The 16,601-nt window shown below is 41.2% G+C and overlaps 1 protein-coding gene across 1 annotated transcript in view; it reads right to left on the bottom strand.

The window, feature by feature from the left end:
- Nucleotides 1–16,010, bottom strand: part of Armc3 (armadillo repeat containing 3) — a 93,948-nt gene extending 77,938 nt beyond the window's left edge. The window contains exons 1-4 of the mRNA XM_075971106.1: nt 15,762–16,010; nt 13,046–13,094; nt 4,290–4,407; nt 1,891–2,016 (exon numbers count right to left, since the gene is read on the bottom strand). Of these exons, the coding sequence (XP_075827221.1) occupies nt 1,891–2,016; nt 4,290–4,407; nt 13,046–13,093 (292 nt within the window). The 5' untranslated portion in view covers nt 13,094; nt 15,762–16,010. The remainder of the gene's footprint in view (nt 1–1,890; nt 2,017–4,289; nt 4,408–13,045; nt 13,095–15,761) is intronic.
- Between the last annotated feature and the right edge of the window lie 591 nt (nt 16,011–16,601).

The following is a 16,601-nucleotide window of genomic DNA, read 5'->3' as shown; positions in this document are numbered from 1 at the left end:
CTGTGTGTAGGTATGTTTGTGTATCTGTATGTGGGTATGTGTGTGGATATGTCTGTGGATATGTCTGTGTGGGTATGTGTGTGTCTGTATGTGGGTATGTGTGTGTCATGTGTGTGTCTGTGTGTGTATGTGTGTCTGTGGGGCGGTAGGTATGGGGGGAAGGTGTATGTGTCTGTGCGTGAGTATGTGTGTGTCTCTGTATGTGTCTATGTGTGTCTGTGTTTGGGTATATGTGTGTGTGTCTGTGTGTTCTGTGTGTGGGTATTGTGTGTTTGTCTGTGTGTATATGTGTGTCTGTGTGTGGGTATGTGTGTATGTGTATATGTGTGTGTCTGTGTGTGTGTCTATGTGTATGTGTATGTGGGGGTATGTGTGTCTGTGTGTGTTTGTGTGTAGGTAGTGTGCGGGTATGTGTATGTGAGTGCAGATGCAAGAGGAGGCCAGAGTACGTGCTTCCCCCTTAATCTGGAGTCATAGGCAGTTTGTTATGAACCACCTAATATGGGTGCTGGGAACCAAGTTCTAGTCCCCTGCAAGAGGAGAACGCGTGCTTTACTGTTGGCCATCTCTCCAGCCCCTAATTCTTAGTAACTTAGTGTCACAAAATCCCCTAGAAACACAGAAAATAAAATTTACAGATCCTGAGCTGAGAGTTTTCACCAACAATGTGGAGAGTTGCTCAAGAACTAAATACCTTATATATTAGGATATGGATGAATGAATGAACAAGTAAGAGAATCAATAGAAATTAAGAAAAAACAAACAGGAAAAAGTCATTAAATATGTAAAAATCTGTGTATATCACATGCTGTCTAGAAAAACTGCCAGTTGGGGACAGAAAGGGAAAAATTCATGATGTACCCAGTGGAGGTCTTGGCAAGGGACAAAGTGATGATCTTAGTCACATTCTGTTTCTGGGAGGTGGGTTTATTTCTGTCTACCCTTGCTTGAATTCATTCTCTATTATAATTCATACTCTATTAAGAGTATCATTAAATCTTTTTGTAGTTACAAAGATGTTGGCTCAAAATACTTTTTGAAACTTTTGTAAGTTACAAAATTTGTGTCTCAAAAACTACCCTAAAACACAGAGAAGTGACTTATGCCTGGAGAAATACATGCTGAACACCAGTGGAGACTACCGTTGATGGTATGGCCCTGCCAAACTGCCCTTCTAACAGCCAGAAGAGCATGTGTTAGCTAATACTGCAATACCACACTCCTGAATAGATGAAAAAAATTAATCAAATGATAGATCTGATTCAAGAGCATTCTACTTAAATAATTTGAATTCAACATATACAACTCAATATTTTTATATGAGCCATAGTTAGCAGTTTTAAAAAGTCAACTTATCAGAATTTACTGTGGGTTTCATATACTATGAAATTTATTTCAAGTATAACTAACATGCGTGCAGGCAAATTACACTATATTAACTTGGGGGGGCACTCATTTTAAGAGATAATTTCTTTCCTAACCTGTTAGACTAGGGCATCATCACTAACTTTGATGTGAGATGTTATACTTGTCTCCACCTCTGTTAATAATCTGTTCAAACAGGAAATCAGATAGATAAATGGTTCAGTGCTCAAGAGCCCTTGCTGTTCTTCTCGGTCCCCAGCACCCACATGGGACAGCTCACAACCACCTGTACTTCCAGCTCCAGGAGATCCAGCGCCCTCTTCTGGTCACTAGGCACATCTCCACTCATGTGCAGATATACACACATTAAATAAACACATCTTTTAAAACTATGAAATCATGTGTTACATTGACCACATTTTTTGCCGATGTTAAAGTTAGCTTAAATAAAATTTAGGCAGATCCCTTAAAGTTAACTTTGAAAAAAATGGGAAAATTCGTTTATTTCAAAACATGATTACTCACTGTTGGAAGCCAGGATGCCAAAGATCATCATAGTATTTCTTCTTACCACCTTGTCTTCGTGGGTAAGCAGTTTGGTCAGAGGCTCCACAGCTCCAAGTTCAAGGAGAGTTGCTTTATTCTCCTCACCTGACAGCCAGGTAGAACAAGACCATGCGTGAGTGCCTTGTATCTCCCAGGAGCTCTAATTTGTGTGTTCAGTTTCTTATTTGCCCTTTGCTTTCTCTCAGAACAAATCTGGAGGCTCCAGCACTCTGGATATTCACTTCTCTCTTTGCCTATCACATAGCATAGAATACCTTGACTCATCCTTCAGAGTTAAACAAATCTTGGGGTCTTCACCTGAAACTCAGTTGTTAGATTTAATTTGCTAGAGTTTTCTTTACAAATTCTTCACCCATGTTTAAGAAACATACTGAGCTAAAGATTGCCTCATTTTCTATTTTTGCTAGCTCACAGTTTCTGCTTGCTTCGTATTATTTTCTGTTCCATTGATTTGTTTTCAGATACCCATTATATTTATCACTGGGATGAGTTTAAATTCTCCTTTACCATTGCTCTTTCTTAAAAAAACCAAAAGCGCTGAAGTTTAGTTTGAAACTTTTAAAATTTTATGTCTGTGTATGTGCGCGTGTGCATTTAGCATGTGAGGGCATGCACAGTGATAGAAGTCAGACTTTTACATGAGTCCTAGGTATTTAAACTCAGGGCAGCACCCTTACCCACCCCCCACTGAGTCAGCTCTCTGATGCTAAAGCTTGCTTTCTAACATGGTGCAATAAAGGTTTATCTGAAACCCGTTTACCAGCCCTCTATACGTTGTTATAGATTACCTCAATTTTCATGTTTATCTCCCTTTTTCTTTCACTTGTGAGTTATATAGGAGTATGTTGTTTATTTTCTGAGTGTTTAATGGTTGCCCAGAATATCTGGTACTATTGACTTCTAATGTGATTCCTCTGTGGTTCAGAGATACATTTTTTGAATAGTTTAGAATTCCTTAAAATTTAGGTTGTCTTGTTTTATGCCTCACAATGCACTTTACTGAAGCAAGTGTTTTATGAGATGCTCTTGAGAAATAATGTTCACTCCACAGTTCTTAGAGAGCACTTTCAATACTAGATTAAACCCAGTAGTATCGATGGCCACATCTTCTATATTCTTATACATGTGGTCTATTTATTCTTTCATTTATTGAATTTTTTTGAAAAAAGGGTCTTGCATTCTTTCTCTGGGGAGTGTATATGGATGCTTATCTCTCCTCATAATACCAGCTTCATGCATTTGGAAGTTCCTGTTTTAGGTCCATAGCTAGGGAAGAGATTCTGCAGACTTGATGGAATTTGACCTCTTTATCATAAAATGAAATGACCTTTGACTCCTTTTGCTGTTTCTTTATCTTATTTTACTATAGCAACTCCTGGTTTATTTTATTTAGTCTTTTAATGAGAGATCTCTTTTCATCTTCTATTTGAGCCCTTATAGTCTAAGCATCTTTCTTGAAGGCACCATGTAGTTTGGTTTTGATTTTTAATTCAATACAACAATCTCTCCCTGTTGTAAATTTTATTTGAATGGAATTTTATTCCACTATAAAGGAAGACGAAACTATAAAATTAACATGAAAATGGACAGAACTAGAAAACCTTAAGTGAGGTAAGCCAGGATCAGCAAGTCAAACACTGTGCTCTCTCTTTTCTCTCCTGTGTGGACCGTAGCCTCTAACTGTTACAACTGCACATCCAAACAGAAGGAAATATGGGTAAAAGCAAGGAAACTGGGAAAGGGCCAATGAGACGGAGCAAATGAAATCTCTAGGGAAGGGGCTTTGGAAGACAACAGAACAAAGTCAGACTGGGGACTTGTGTGGGTAAAAGGATATTTACTGTCTGGAAGGGAGCATGGAGATGGGGGTGGTGCTGGTCTTGAATTTTACCCTTCATATCAATATTGTTTATAGACAGGGATATTTATTTTATACTTTGGGTTATGATCCAATGCAAGTTTATCTTACTGCTCAAATGGTGGCTCTTTTTGCTTCTGTGGCATTATTTCTTCTTGTTGGTTGATTGATTGAGTGAGTGAGTGGAAGAATGATGGGAAAGACAAGGGTGTTCAACGCATAGCCCAGGCTAGCTTTGCCTTTACAACCTCTGCTTCCACCTCCCAAATCCTGAGATGACGGGCGTGCGCTTGACTCCTATGCTTTTCCCATAGTGAGTGACCTAACTGCTCTATACTCTGACTGACCCTTGGACACCAAGTAAAGAATATAGGAAGGCGCACTGCCTTCAAGTAGGGCATTAATGTTCCCACGGGAAGTAAGTTACAGACTAGTGAAGAAGGTACTGGCCTGCAGCAAATAGAAACGAGATAGAAAGACAAACTTAAGGAATCCAAACCTTTCAAAGCGAACTTATAGATGGCTTCACAGGCTTTGACCAAGATCTCCTCCTCTGGAGAGTTGAGCATGAGCACCACAGTCGCTAATTTTTTGCTTTCGATTGTGAGTGGGTCGAACTGAAATGCAAAAAGAAGAGTAACCAGGTTCACATGTAATCCTTAAATGTCACAAAAAAATGCACAGTGGTTTAAAATGTAAAGAGGTCATATTCCTGCAAAAAGATGTGGTTGCCACCCAGTAGGTGAAATGGAACATTCCTATTTCAAAAGAAATCCCTGGGGCTGAAGAGATGGATGGCTCAGTGGTTAAGAGACTGGCTGCTCTTCCAGGAGACCCCGGTTCAGTTTCCAGCACCTACATGGTGGCTCACAACTGTCTATAATTCCAGTTTCCAGGGCTCTGATATTTTCTTCCGGCCTCTGTGGGCACTGCATGCATGTGGTGTACAGACATTCATGCAAGTGAAACACCTGGACACAGAATAAAATTAAAGAAAAGGTCTTAAAGACCACTGATAGATCTCTGGTTTCCAGAGCACAGTGAGAAGGGAAAAAGGGATTTGAGTTACAGATGTGCTTTCTTAATTTGTCTCAGACAAATTGCTGAAGCTTCTAGAATGCTGGTTCCTTTTTCTGTGTTCTAGGGATAATGTGCATATCTGGAATAATCAAGGGAGGGTTAGAGAGGTTATGATGAAACACTTAACCCCTTGTCTGTCATATCACAGATGCTCACTGAAATAAAGATATATTACTATTGTTCTAATCCTCACACAAGAATCCTTGAGTATATCTGGTGCCCTGTCTCAACAGTCAATATGTATTCCAATTACCAGACTCTTAATGGAAAAGCAGGAATAACATATATGAAAAGGAACAATGATAAAAAAAAGTGGGAAATGTATATAATAAGATACAAACTTGAGTAAGTTCTTGAAAGGGTATTGGTAGCATAGCACAGAGGAAAGCTGTAGGACTCTGAGACCTGTGTCAGGCTGAGTCTGGGCAATTCTTGTGTAGTGAAAACAAGAGAGATCAAATTCATAGCATTGGTGTTTTCTGTGGGCAAAAAGAACACAAATTATGACACAGTTTTCTTCCATTTCCAGAGACGAATGGAGGAAGGAGTTCTGTTTATGATGCAGGTAAGTGTATTTCCAAGTGCTAGTTGGTTCTCTGGGATGACTCTTCCTATCTGAACATCTCTGTAAGTTTGGGGATATAAGGTGACCTCATTGTGTGAAATGAGGTTAAAAATGAAAGGGAAATGGACACTGGATGTAACCTAAAAGGTTGTATCAGGAATGGAAAAAATCATACAGAGGAGAAAAACCTCTTGGATTTTTGAAAGATTTTTACATTCTTAGTTCACTGTGTGTGTGTGTGTGTGTGTGTGTGTGTGTGTGTGTGTGTGTGTGTGTGTGTGATGGGGGAGAGTTTTCTGTTTTGTGTTAATTTCATTGGTTAAATAAAGAGACTGCCTTGGCCCTTTAATAGGACAGAAAATTAGGTAGGTGGAGTAGACAGAACAGAATGCTGGGAGAAAGAAACCTAGTCAAGAGTTGACATGATTCTTCCACTCCAGAAAGATGCAGGTTAAGATCTTTCCTGGTAAGCCAGCTCGTGGTGCTACACAGAATATTAGAAATGGGTTAGATCAATATGAAAGAGCTAGCCAATAAGAGGCTGGAACTAATGGGCCAGGCAGTGCTTAAAAAAATGCAGTTTCCTTGTAATTATTCCGGGTAAAGCTAGCTTGGTGGCAGGACGCAGCCCCACCACTCATATTACAACAGAGTGGCACCCAACAGTGCTAATGAACTCCACGTAAAACCTAAGACGGCTTAAAAAGAAGAGAGAGAGAATTTAAGACAGCTTTTTTGATGTTTCTGGGTTACGTGCCGCAAAGAAGTTGTCCTGACTCCGCAACAGGAAAAAACTGGCTGTTTTAAAATGCTGGCTTTCTGGGTTGTGCCGCCATTGCTATCTCTGTCTGGCTCCTGAGGGAGACAGAGCTTTTGAATGGAGCATTTGGATTAAAATGCTACGTCTTGCTTGATGGCAATGTGGACTGCTGTTTGCCTGGAACTGTGCTGTGGCTCAGAGGCACAAACAGCTCCACCATGCTAATGGTGCAATGTGCAAGCATCAGAGGCACGAACGGCTCCACCATATTGGACTGGACTGGGCGGGTCAAGCTGGCAGTACCTGTTTTTGACCTAGGAATGTCACAGCTTAGATTCTTAAGTGCTTAACGATTTAAAACTGCAAAACAAAGTGCTCCTAGATAGTAAAAAAATTACAGATTCACAATAAAACAGATTCAGACATAAAAGACCACAGTGTTGGATGAGTGTACGTAGGCTTGAGAGAGAGAGAAGAAAAAAAAATAGAGAGAATAAAGTTAATGGGTAAAAAAAAGGGTAAAGTCTTTAAAAAGACAGAGTACAGATAGCTGTAGATTAAAAGAAATAAAGAAAAATAAGCCACGTAACAATGGAAAATTCACAGAGAGTCTGGATTATGTACATTGTGTTTTCTTTAAATTCTTTGACTGTGAAGGAGCTAAGTACAGAGAGACATTTCATTACATGGGCTGCCAAGCTAAACCAAAATGGATTTCATGAGGGTATTATGACTTCAGAATTTGGGTCTAAGGATATGATGCTTTGGAAAGGAGTTTCTTCTTTTGTTTTCATAGAGGATGAGACACTGTGGATTGCGTCTATCCCAATATGGTATGATAGACCACGCCCTTCTGACAGGTTGCTGTGAACACCCTCAAAAAATTACTTAACTCAACTGCCAACTGAGATGACCCTGGCACACAGGCTATACCATGAAAGACCTAATTAACGACCCCCCCATTCAGCAAGAAGCAGTTTGGAGAGAAAAAACTACGCCCATGTTCCCAAATATTGTTTATAAATGTTCTTTTACATTTAAAGGGGGATATGAGATAGATATGAATAATTTGCATTGGTATGGATTTTAAGGTCAGTTTTGTTATATGTATATGCATATTTCTAATCTTGATTAAAGTATTGTCATTGTGTAGTTCATTTAAAAATGTAATGTATATTCAGGAGGATGCCTATATGTTTTTCTTTGGGTTCTCCTTATTTAGCTTCTCTAGGATCACTAATTATAGGCTCAATGTCCTTTGTTTATGGCTAGAAACCAAATATGAGTGAGTACATCCCATGTTCCTCTTTTTGGGTCTGGCTTACCTCACTCAGGATAGTGTTTTCTATTTTCATCCATGGAGCCTAGGCAATTTGGATGCTCACCTTACTAGACCTGGATAGAGGTGGGTGGTCCTTGGACTTCCCACACGGCAGGGAACCCTGATTGCTCTTTGGGCTAATGAGGGAGGGGGACTTGATTGGGGGAGGGTTGGGAAATGGGAGGTGGTGGCAGGGAAGAGACAGAAATCTTTAATAAATTAAAAAATAAAAAAATGTATAATTAAGAAATATAGGTTGCTAATGGATAATCATCGATAATAGTAAAGCTTGTAGTCATGTTAGTTAGATTTTCGAGATATATTTCAGTTAGATAGGCATTCTTCATATCTTTCAAAGGCTACAGAATATGGCATTTAAATGTTTTAATAACTTAGGGCTTTTCATGACAATGAGACATGTCTGCTCCTGGCAGCACGAATATACTTTGAGAGGAAGATGGGCATCGAAGAGGATCCTTATGGAGTTTGATAGCTATTTGGGTAAGAAACTGCTCTTGCCTGGACTGATGCATAAACTGGACACAAAGACTGCTGAACTTGCCTAAAGGCAGGACGCAGCCCCACCACTCATATTACAGTGTGTGTGTGTGTGTGTGTGTGTGTGTGTGCATGCGTGCAAATACATTGAAGGTCAAAGGACAGCTCAGAGGAGCAGGCACTCTCCTATCATGTGAATCTTGGGATTACACTCAGGCCATCAGGATGGGTGGCATGCACCTTTATCTGCAAATGCCTTCTGCCAGATTTTAGGATAGTACTGTCTCAACATTGATAAAGAATTTCTGTGTCTGGTACCCAGGGGTAATAGATGATGCAGTAGGGACTTCCTGGAATCCCAGTGCTGGGAGGCAGACACAGGAGCAGCCTTGGGACTTTCTGCCCAAGTCAGTGCACCCCAGGTTTCTTGACGGACCCATCTCAAAAACTAGAGGTAAAAAACGGTTGGAGAAAATTCTGATGCTGACCTCTAGCCTCCAAACTGACGAACAGCACATACATCTGGACACACACACATACACACACACAAACAGACTTCTAGTTAATGGCAAGTGTGTAGTTAAATTCACAAGAAAACACCATGTTTTCCCAAAGTAATTCAGCCATTTTGCAATCCCACCATCAACATACCTGTATGCAGCACAGTGTATCTGCTTCATTAGGACTACTTTGTCTCTGTAGTGCTTTATATGATATGGATATTGATTTTTGGCAAAATCAATATTGTGTTTAAATATTTCATCTTTATGCAATGAAAATGTCCCTTTTTCATATTTTTAAAATTTGTGCTATTAAGATCATTTTCTTCTTAAAATGAAAATTTTTATCATTATGAAATGCCACCTTGTCCTTTTATAAAAATGTTTGTTCTGTAATTATTATTTTGTTGGCTATATTGGCATTTTCTTATGATTAGCGTTTGTATGGCACATATGTCTTTCTGTCCACCCTTAACCTATATGTATCCATATATCCTTAAAGTTTTCTTGAGTCTTGTCTTTTCATTAATTTGACAATCTTTCACCTTAAAGACATTTCAACATTTATATGTAGTGTACTTATTGATATGGCTGAGTTTTATTGACCATCTTTCTGTTTCCACTTTCCCTAATCTATTCTTTTTCCTGTCTTCTTTTTTGGTAACAGATTTTTTTTTAGCTTTCTATTTTATTTCCTCTAATGACTTATTGGTTGTTTTTCTGAGATAATTCACATTTTTAATCATTTATTATTTTTATCAGCTGTTTAATGTTATGAAAACTATGTAGTTGAGTATGTAGATCTTTTTTCTTGGTGATAGGGATGAAGAGAACTGAGCAGATACTGGATTTTGCTATGGCAAGCACTTATCCTACTTCCGGGTCAATGCTGTCTACTTCAAGCCCATTTTTAATCCTTGTTATGGCAGATCCAGGAAAGCCTTTACCATACGGCAAGGCTAGTCATACTATAGAGACATTGTACTTCTGGAAACTCTGCCTGCTAATTCCCTAGAAACTCAATAAGACTTTCTTATAAAAAATAGAATTCCCAGACTCATGTGAGCTCTAAAAATCCTTCAGTACATAGTAGTTCACACATGTTAATTCTCTTGCACAGTTCCATCCAGACAGTTTACAACTTAAAGTCTCCAGGGGACCATTAACTGGACTTCTCTGCTGTTGGCCCTTTCTGGTTGATTCTCTGTGCCCCAATCAAATCTCTCTTATTTTGAAACAAAAAATAAACTTTCTTTAGATACTATCCACCCTCTGCCCTCCCATCCCTTTCAGGATCAAAAACATGGTGAAATGTTTCTTTTCTCCATTTTCTGCTGGCTGCACTTATCCAAGCTGAACTTAACTTTCATCAAATTTCAAAGGGACCATTTCTAAGGCTACCACCACCAGTGACTACCATGTCACCTGCCTCTTACCATTTCTTGATCATTTCATTTCTTTCCTTAATAAAAGTTGAAGCTATGGACCCCATGTTTTGTTGGGCCTCCTGAGTTCAGTTTGTGGAGTTAAGGTGATTTATGTGTGTACTGCCTTCTGATATCAGGAAACCTAAACCATCAACAGGCTTCAAAAGGTGCATTCTGTTTCTGAAATCACAGCCGAAGTATCTTGAATTTCTGTCCTACCCTTGTAAGGCTCCCTGACTGCTTGTCATTTTTTGAGGATCATAGCTGTAGGTAGACTTTAAACAGTTTCCCAACGTTCCAGCTGCCTGTTCTTCCCACCATAGGTCCACACTCAAAAAAGACTAACCCCCATTTCAGATCTTTAATTTCCTAATATAAGTCTTCCTCGTGTCTTCTCTCTCACCTCTTCTTCTCTCCCCCTCTATGTGTGTGTGGTGTGGTGTGTACACATTAGTGTGAGTGCATCTGGAGGCCAGGGTGTGATGGAAGTGTATTTTATTAATCAGTTCTCACATTTTTGTTCTTTCTTTTGCAGGCTCTCTTACATTACACCCAAGCTCGCTGATCTGACTAGAGAGGCTGCTAGCTATCGAGCTTCGGATCTACCCGTCTCCCCATCCTCTAGTGACACCCACAGTACTGGAGTTACAGATGAGAGTCACCTTTGTGGGTTCTGGGGATCTGAATTCAGGTCCTCATGTTTGTGTACCATCACCAACTGAACCGTTTCCTAAGACCCTCCCTCCTTTCCTCCCTCCTTCCCTCTCTCCCTTCCTCCCTTTTTCCCTCCTTCTCTCCCTCCTTCCCTCCCTTTCTCTCTTCCTCCCTTCCTCCCCCTCTCTTTCTTTTTTGACATTAGCTTCCACTGTGTTGCCCAGATTGGCCTTGAAACCCCAAATTCAAGGAACCCTTCTGCCTCAACCACCAGAGTAGCTGAGACTACAGTCATACCATAGAGAACTAAATCTCAATCAATATTTGACTATCTTAAAGCTTGTTTTATCCACTAACTTTGCAATGATTGCGTGTGAGAATGCTATGTTAACTACAGTCTTTAAAGAGAGAACATAAAAATCCATTGAAACAAGAGTGATAACTAAACACCATTTGATCTCTCCTGGAGGTTTAGTTAACCCTCTGATACGTTGCTGTGCCTTCCAGTCATCACTAGGAACAAGGCAGTATAGATCATGAGAAACATAAAGGAAGGTGGAGGCCAGAGGAGCTACGCTCTAATGAGCAGTTGTGCGGCAGAAATGCTGGTGCTTGGCAGACAGTGGAGGCGCTTGGTCTGGCATTTGTTTCTCCTGCGGGGCCTACAGTATTACAGGAATTCTTTATTTAAAAAGGTGCTGAGAATAAAATGATGACTGTAACAGAATGCCGCACGACTAAATAAATAATACCGAGCTGTAATCACATAGCCCATCTGCTTCCCCGCGAGGTAGTCACCCACCAGCAAGCTTGTTGTGAAATTACAATGTCACGCTCTGTATAAAATGAATGGTGAGCCAAAATTACCACAGAAAGAATGACAGTAAGCAGCAGCACCTGGCTAGGCTCTGCTCTTTAAGGCCAGTCTGTTGTGAGAGCTGAGGTGTACAGAACCGGTCTCCCAGCTCCGGTAGGGAAATAACTGCAGTGAGAAATCGCTCTCCAGCAGAACTTCAGAGACAGTGGTGTTCCTCATTTTGCCTTTCAATATGGCACTCACAAGGCTACACGTGTTTGCTTTGCTTTTGTTCATTCTTTTTTAGACAGGGTCTCACTGTGTAGTCCATTAAAGTACTTGAGTCCTGATGTAGGCACACACCCCTGGGCCCGGCTCACATGTGGGTCTGGGGCACTTGGGGTAGAGGCTGGTGCTCAGCAGTATTCCAAGCACCTGGTGCTGTCTAGTGCTCATTGTTGGGAGTGGGTCTTCACCCTCTGAGCATCCTCCCTGTACCGCCTAGAGGTCTGGAAGTGGACCCGATACACAAATGGGCAGAAGTGATTGGTAGACAAGCCTTCATCATTACTCCGTCATAAAGTATCATGTATCTTGGTGGGCATCAGTGTGTGTGTGTGTGTGTGTGTGTGAGAGAGAGAGAGAGAGAGAGAGAGAGAGAGAGAGAGAGAGAGAGAGAGAGAGAGAGAGAGAGAAGAGTACTGAGGATTCCTACAACAACAAATATTTTTTTACTGAATTATATGTCAAGCCCTGAGAATTTCATATAATTTTTTTGGACTAATAATATAGTAATCCAAATGAGTCAGAGAGCCCAATTCCCATTTCAAAGATAAACAAAGCTGAAATAGTTTGGCCAAATTTGGCAATTTGGTCAAAGTGATTAATATAGTTTGTAGGGGCCATAAGACAAAGCTTCCAGCCCGACCGTAGTGCTCTAATTTGGAGGGCAACTTTCTGTTGTGCTTTTCAATATTTGAAAACTTGGGAATTCCTCATCTCTGTTTGTGTTGCGTCTGATGACAAACATATCAAACATGTATTTAAGAAAGTCTCCAAAGTCAGTATCCTCAAAGGTCGTTTTTTACAGTAATGTAGTCTTTCAGTAATTGATTAAAGTGAGCAGATAAACCAAGTGTTTGAGAGTGAAAAGGGCTTTCTGTAAGGGGCCATGTTAATGCTTAACATGTGGAAGAGAAGGAGCTGATGACCCCAGACTACTTTCCAACTGGAAAATATAGAACGTCTCATGTCCCAGACCACCAGCCGGTGCCATACACAAGTATGTAAGCACTGTAGCATGGCTTCCCTTTATTTCTGAAAATTCTCTTGGATAATTCATATTAATGAGTGGCTAGTGAATCTAAACTTCAAGTATTTAAAAGAATACACTGAAACTCTTTGTTCATTAACTAGACTGTAAACATCCTATCTATATGCTAGAAAAGCTGTAATCGCTGTTTAATTGTACTAATTACATAATGACAATGTTGTACATGTTTGTTTATATTCTCTTAGGTTTCTCTGACTAATCTTATCATTAGTCAGACTTTGGACTTCTGCCACCATGCATTCATGTGTACCGTGGGACATGCCCAACTGTCAGAACAATTGATTTTTTTCAAACTGGTGGTTATTTACACCGGAAACTTACCACATCCTTAGGGGGAGGTTCAACTTCTTTCTTTATCTTTTTACCCATCCTAGAAAAAAAAAGATGCAAAAAGTATGAAAGTGTGATTTGCACATCATAAATTTGTACATCCGCCATTTTTCTCAGTTATCTATGTTCTTTGGAGGAGGGCCAGTTCTTCTTCACATTTTTACCCAATTAAAGCTTGCAATGTACGTAGGGATTACTGCAAGTGCACAAACTATTCCGTATGCTCCTGTTGGAAGCACTGGTTTTGGAAGAACTTACTGATAAGACAGTTGAGCACCGCTGTTTTGCTCAGCTGAGAAAGGTGACTGTATTTGTGACCTGACTTTCGACTAAGTGAGCAATAGCACAGCACTTTTACACACCACCTCTGCTGGACTTGTGGTTAAGTCTTTGAAATTCACATGACATGCACAAAGCAGCCATTTGTCCCTTTTTTTTTTGCATGCAACCAAGTCATGCACCTGCAGGTATCTAGCACATGATATGGATTCAGTGTTATGGAAACTGTTAGTTCTATTTTCCTGTGACTATTGCTTTGCTGAAAAGAAGTTACTGAAGTCTTGCGAGAAATCTCGGAAGGCGTAAGATCCCTGAAAAGGCCCTTCAGTGTCAGAAGTAGTTCAGACTGCTTGTCAGGAGCCAAAAGCTGCCCCAGGTCTTAAAGACCCTGAATGCACTGAATGCATCAAAAGGCCACATAACCACAGTAACTCAGGAGCTTTTGAAAGACATAAATTCCATGTGCCTAACTTGAGTTATAAGGCCTTTGAGAAACTGGGCGGGTGTATCCTATCCTGGGGTACCTTGTGCCTTATCCAGTATACTAAAATGTTAAAAGATACATTCTTCACTAAATATAACCTTGTACAAATATGTTTTAGGTTTATTTATTTTATACGTGGGGGTGTTGTGCCTTCATGTATGTGCACGGTGTGCTTTCCAGGTGCCTGAGGAGGTCAGAAAAGTGTGTGTCCCCTGATACTGGGTTACAGACTTTTGAGCAGCAGTGTGGATGATGAGACTCAAACACGACCCTCTGCAAGCACACGGACGCTCCTAACCCCTGAACCATCTCCCCAGCATCTTGGACATCTCAGCAGTGTGGATGATGAGACTCAAACACGACCCTCTGCAAGCACACGGACGCTCCTAACCCCTGAACCATCTCCCCAGCATCTTGGACATCTCAGCAGTGTGGATGATGAGACTCAAACACGACCCTCTGCAAGCACACGGACGCTCCTAACCCCTGAACCATCTCCCCAGCATCTTGGACATCTCAGCAGTGTGGATGATGAGACCCAAACACGACGCTCTGCAAGCACACGGATGCTCCTAACCCCTGAACCATCCCTGGCCCCACAGCTTCATCAGGATTTGTCTTTGAAATTTCTCGGCAACTATTATGAATGCCTGAAAATTCTTACAAGATGAGAAAACTATTTTCAAATGTATGGAGATATAATATAAATAAAACTCTAAAATACTTGTTTTCAATGTTCTTTCCATAGATTAGAGCCAACATTTTTCTCAAATTGCAAATATTCATACATGCTTGAAAAGTACATAGGCCCTTGGCTGTGAGCCTGTTTCATGTAGAGAAACACGTTGAAATAATTCCAGAACCCTGAGCAGCTATCATAGGGTCAATTTCTAGGTGTGGAGCTAAGTTTGTAAGCAATTCTATGATACAGCAGCAGTTGCTATATATAGAATTGTAACGGTCCCTTCTGAAGAATATCCAGAAAACAGTCAAGTTACACCCACACAGCACTGTTTGTAGTTATCTCCGTTGTCCTCATGCTAGTCTCCTATTCCAGGGTAGGTTTTTGAACAATAGAATAACGAAGGGTGCAGAGGATAAAGACCCACAGCTTTGCAATCCTAGAGAGGATCCTGGGCAACACCATGAGGTTAGAGGTGGCTGACTTAGACCACTATATTGTGATAGCTCTTTGGGAGAGACTGGAGTAAACCACTAGTACAGGTGGGAACAACTAGCCACACAAGCTAAGTTTTTCTTGTTTATAAAGACTAGGCATTTCACTGTCGAGAATTTGGAAAACAAAGGATAGCACAACGAACAAAAGAAAATTCACCCAAAGATAAGCCCAGGTGGATTTGTGTTGTTTTGCTACAGTTCCTTTGTGTGTGCATGTTTTCTACGGTGATTTTAGCATCTTTCCCGAATTCTGCTGCCTATCATCAATTTCCTTACCTGGATCATTTCCCTAAGAAATTCTTAAAGGGCAAGTCCAAAACATTTCCATCTCCATTTATCTCCCCAGCATCTTCAGTGGATCAGCATATCATTTAAATAATGCTTTCGAATCCATTACTCATCTAGCCTCTCATTTCCAATTTTCTGGAATTATGGGCAAAGCTGCAATGAATGTCTTTAGACATAAAAAATTTACCCACCTCTCAGTTTCTTTAGGAATATAAATATAGCTGGAAGATAGCGGGATGAATGGGTTCTAAGTTCATTAAACTGATTATGGCAATGGATTTGACTTAAGATTGTGCCTTTCATAGCTATATTATCTCCCGATCTCCCGATTTGTCATTTGTATTCCACCCTCCCCACTTGCCGCCCCCTCAGTTTCTGAGTTTCAGGTATTCCCTAAGGTAGAAACTGGCTTTGAGCAGACTTAAAGCAGCAGAGGAGGGCTGGAGCAGGTAGACTCCTGCTTCAAGAGTCACTTACAGTCAAGTGACAGGGTCTCAGACCCCCACGTTCGTCTTGGAGCCTCGGGTTCTCCCTGTTAAGTGCCCGGTGCCGCTGGTAACTGTGGGTGCTGGCTGGGACAGCTCTTCAGGTGTCCCCTCCCTTTGTCCCAGAGGTTCCCACCCTCAGGGCAGGTGAACAGCCAGGCCTGCCTTTACCCGCACGGAATTCCTAGGAGCAGCAGCTCCCTACACCTAACAAACTGCACTGGTCTTTACCGGTCAGTGTTTTTTCCTGGTTGCTAGGCGACACCAGGCTGCTCCTGCGTGCTGGGCCTGAAATTGGCTCTTAGCTCCAAGGCACCCATTGTCAAGCGCCCAGGCGGCGATCAATCCTGCAGGAACCATAATCGTGCCGTGGCAAAACTAACAAGTCTCAAACTCTCCTTCTCTCCCTCAATTCCTCAACCTCAGATAGCCTTTCTAACTGCCCAAATAAGGAAGATCCTGTTTGCTCTCTCTCCCTGTGCCCCCAGCCACAGGCAGCAAAGAAGCCATCGGTTAACTGGAGCCGTCCCTTTCTTACTGGTTCCTTCCAATATTCACTGCCACCACAGCCCAGGCCACCGCGTTTGGCCCTGCAGATAATGACTCTGGTTTTCCCTCTCAGTTTTTCTTCCACTCAGATGTTCTGGCTCTTCAGAAATCGTTGTTCTCGTCTTATCCCTCCACCGCTCAAACGTCTGCATCTTTCTTCGGAAAACACAAGGACAACCAGAAGGCTGGCTGCCCGGTCTATCCTATTCCCGCTGCCTTATTTCCAGTCTTTCTTCTCCGTTCCCCGGTTTCCCCAAACTCCCTCCTCTGGCGTCTTCACACT

The sequence above is a fragment of the Microtus pennsylvanicus genome, chromosome 4, assembly GCF_037038515.1.
Source record: "Microtus pennsylvanicus isolate mMicPen1 chromosome 4, mMicPen1.hap1, whole genome shotgun sequence".
NCBI lineage: Eukaryota > Metazoa > Chordata > Mammalia > Rodentia > Cricetidae > Microtus > Microtus pennsylvanicus.
This window is presented reverse-complemented; position numbering and strand designations above follow the sequence as displayed.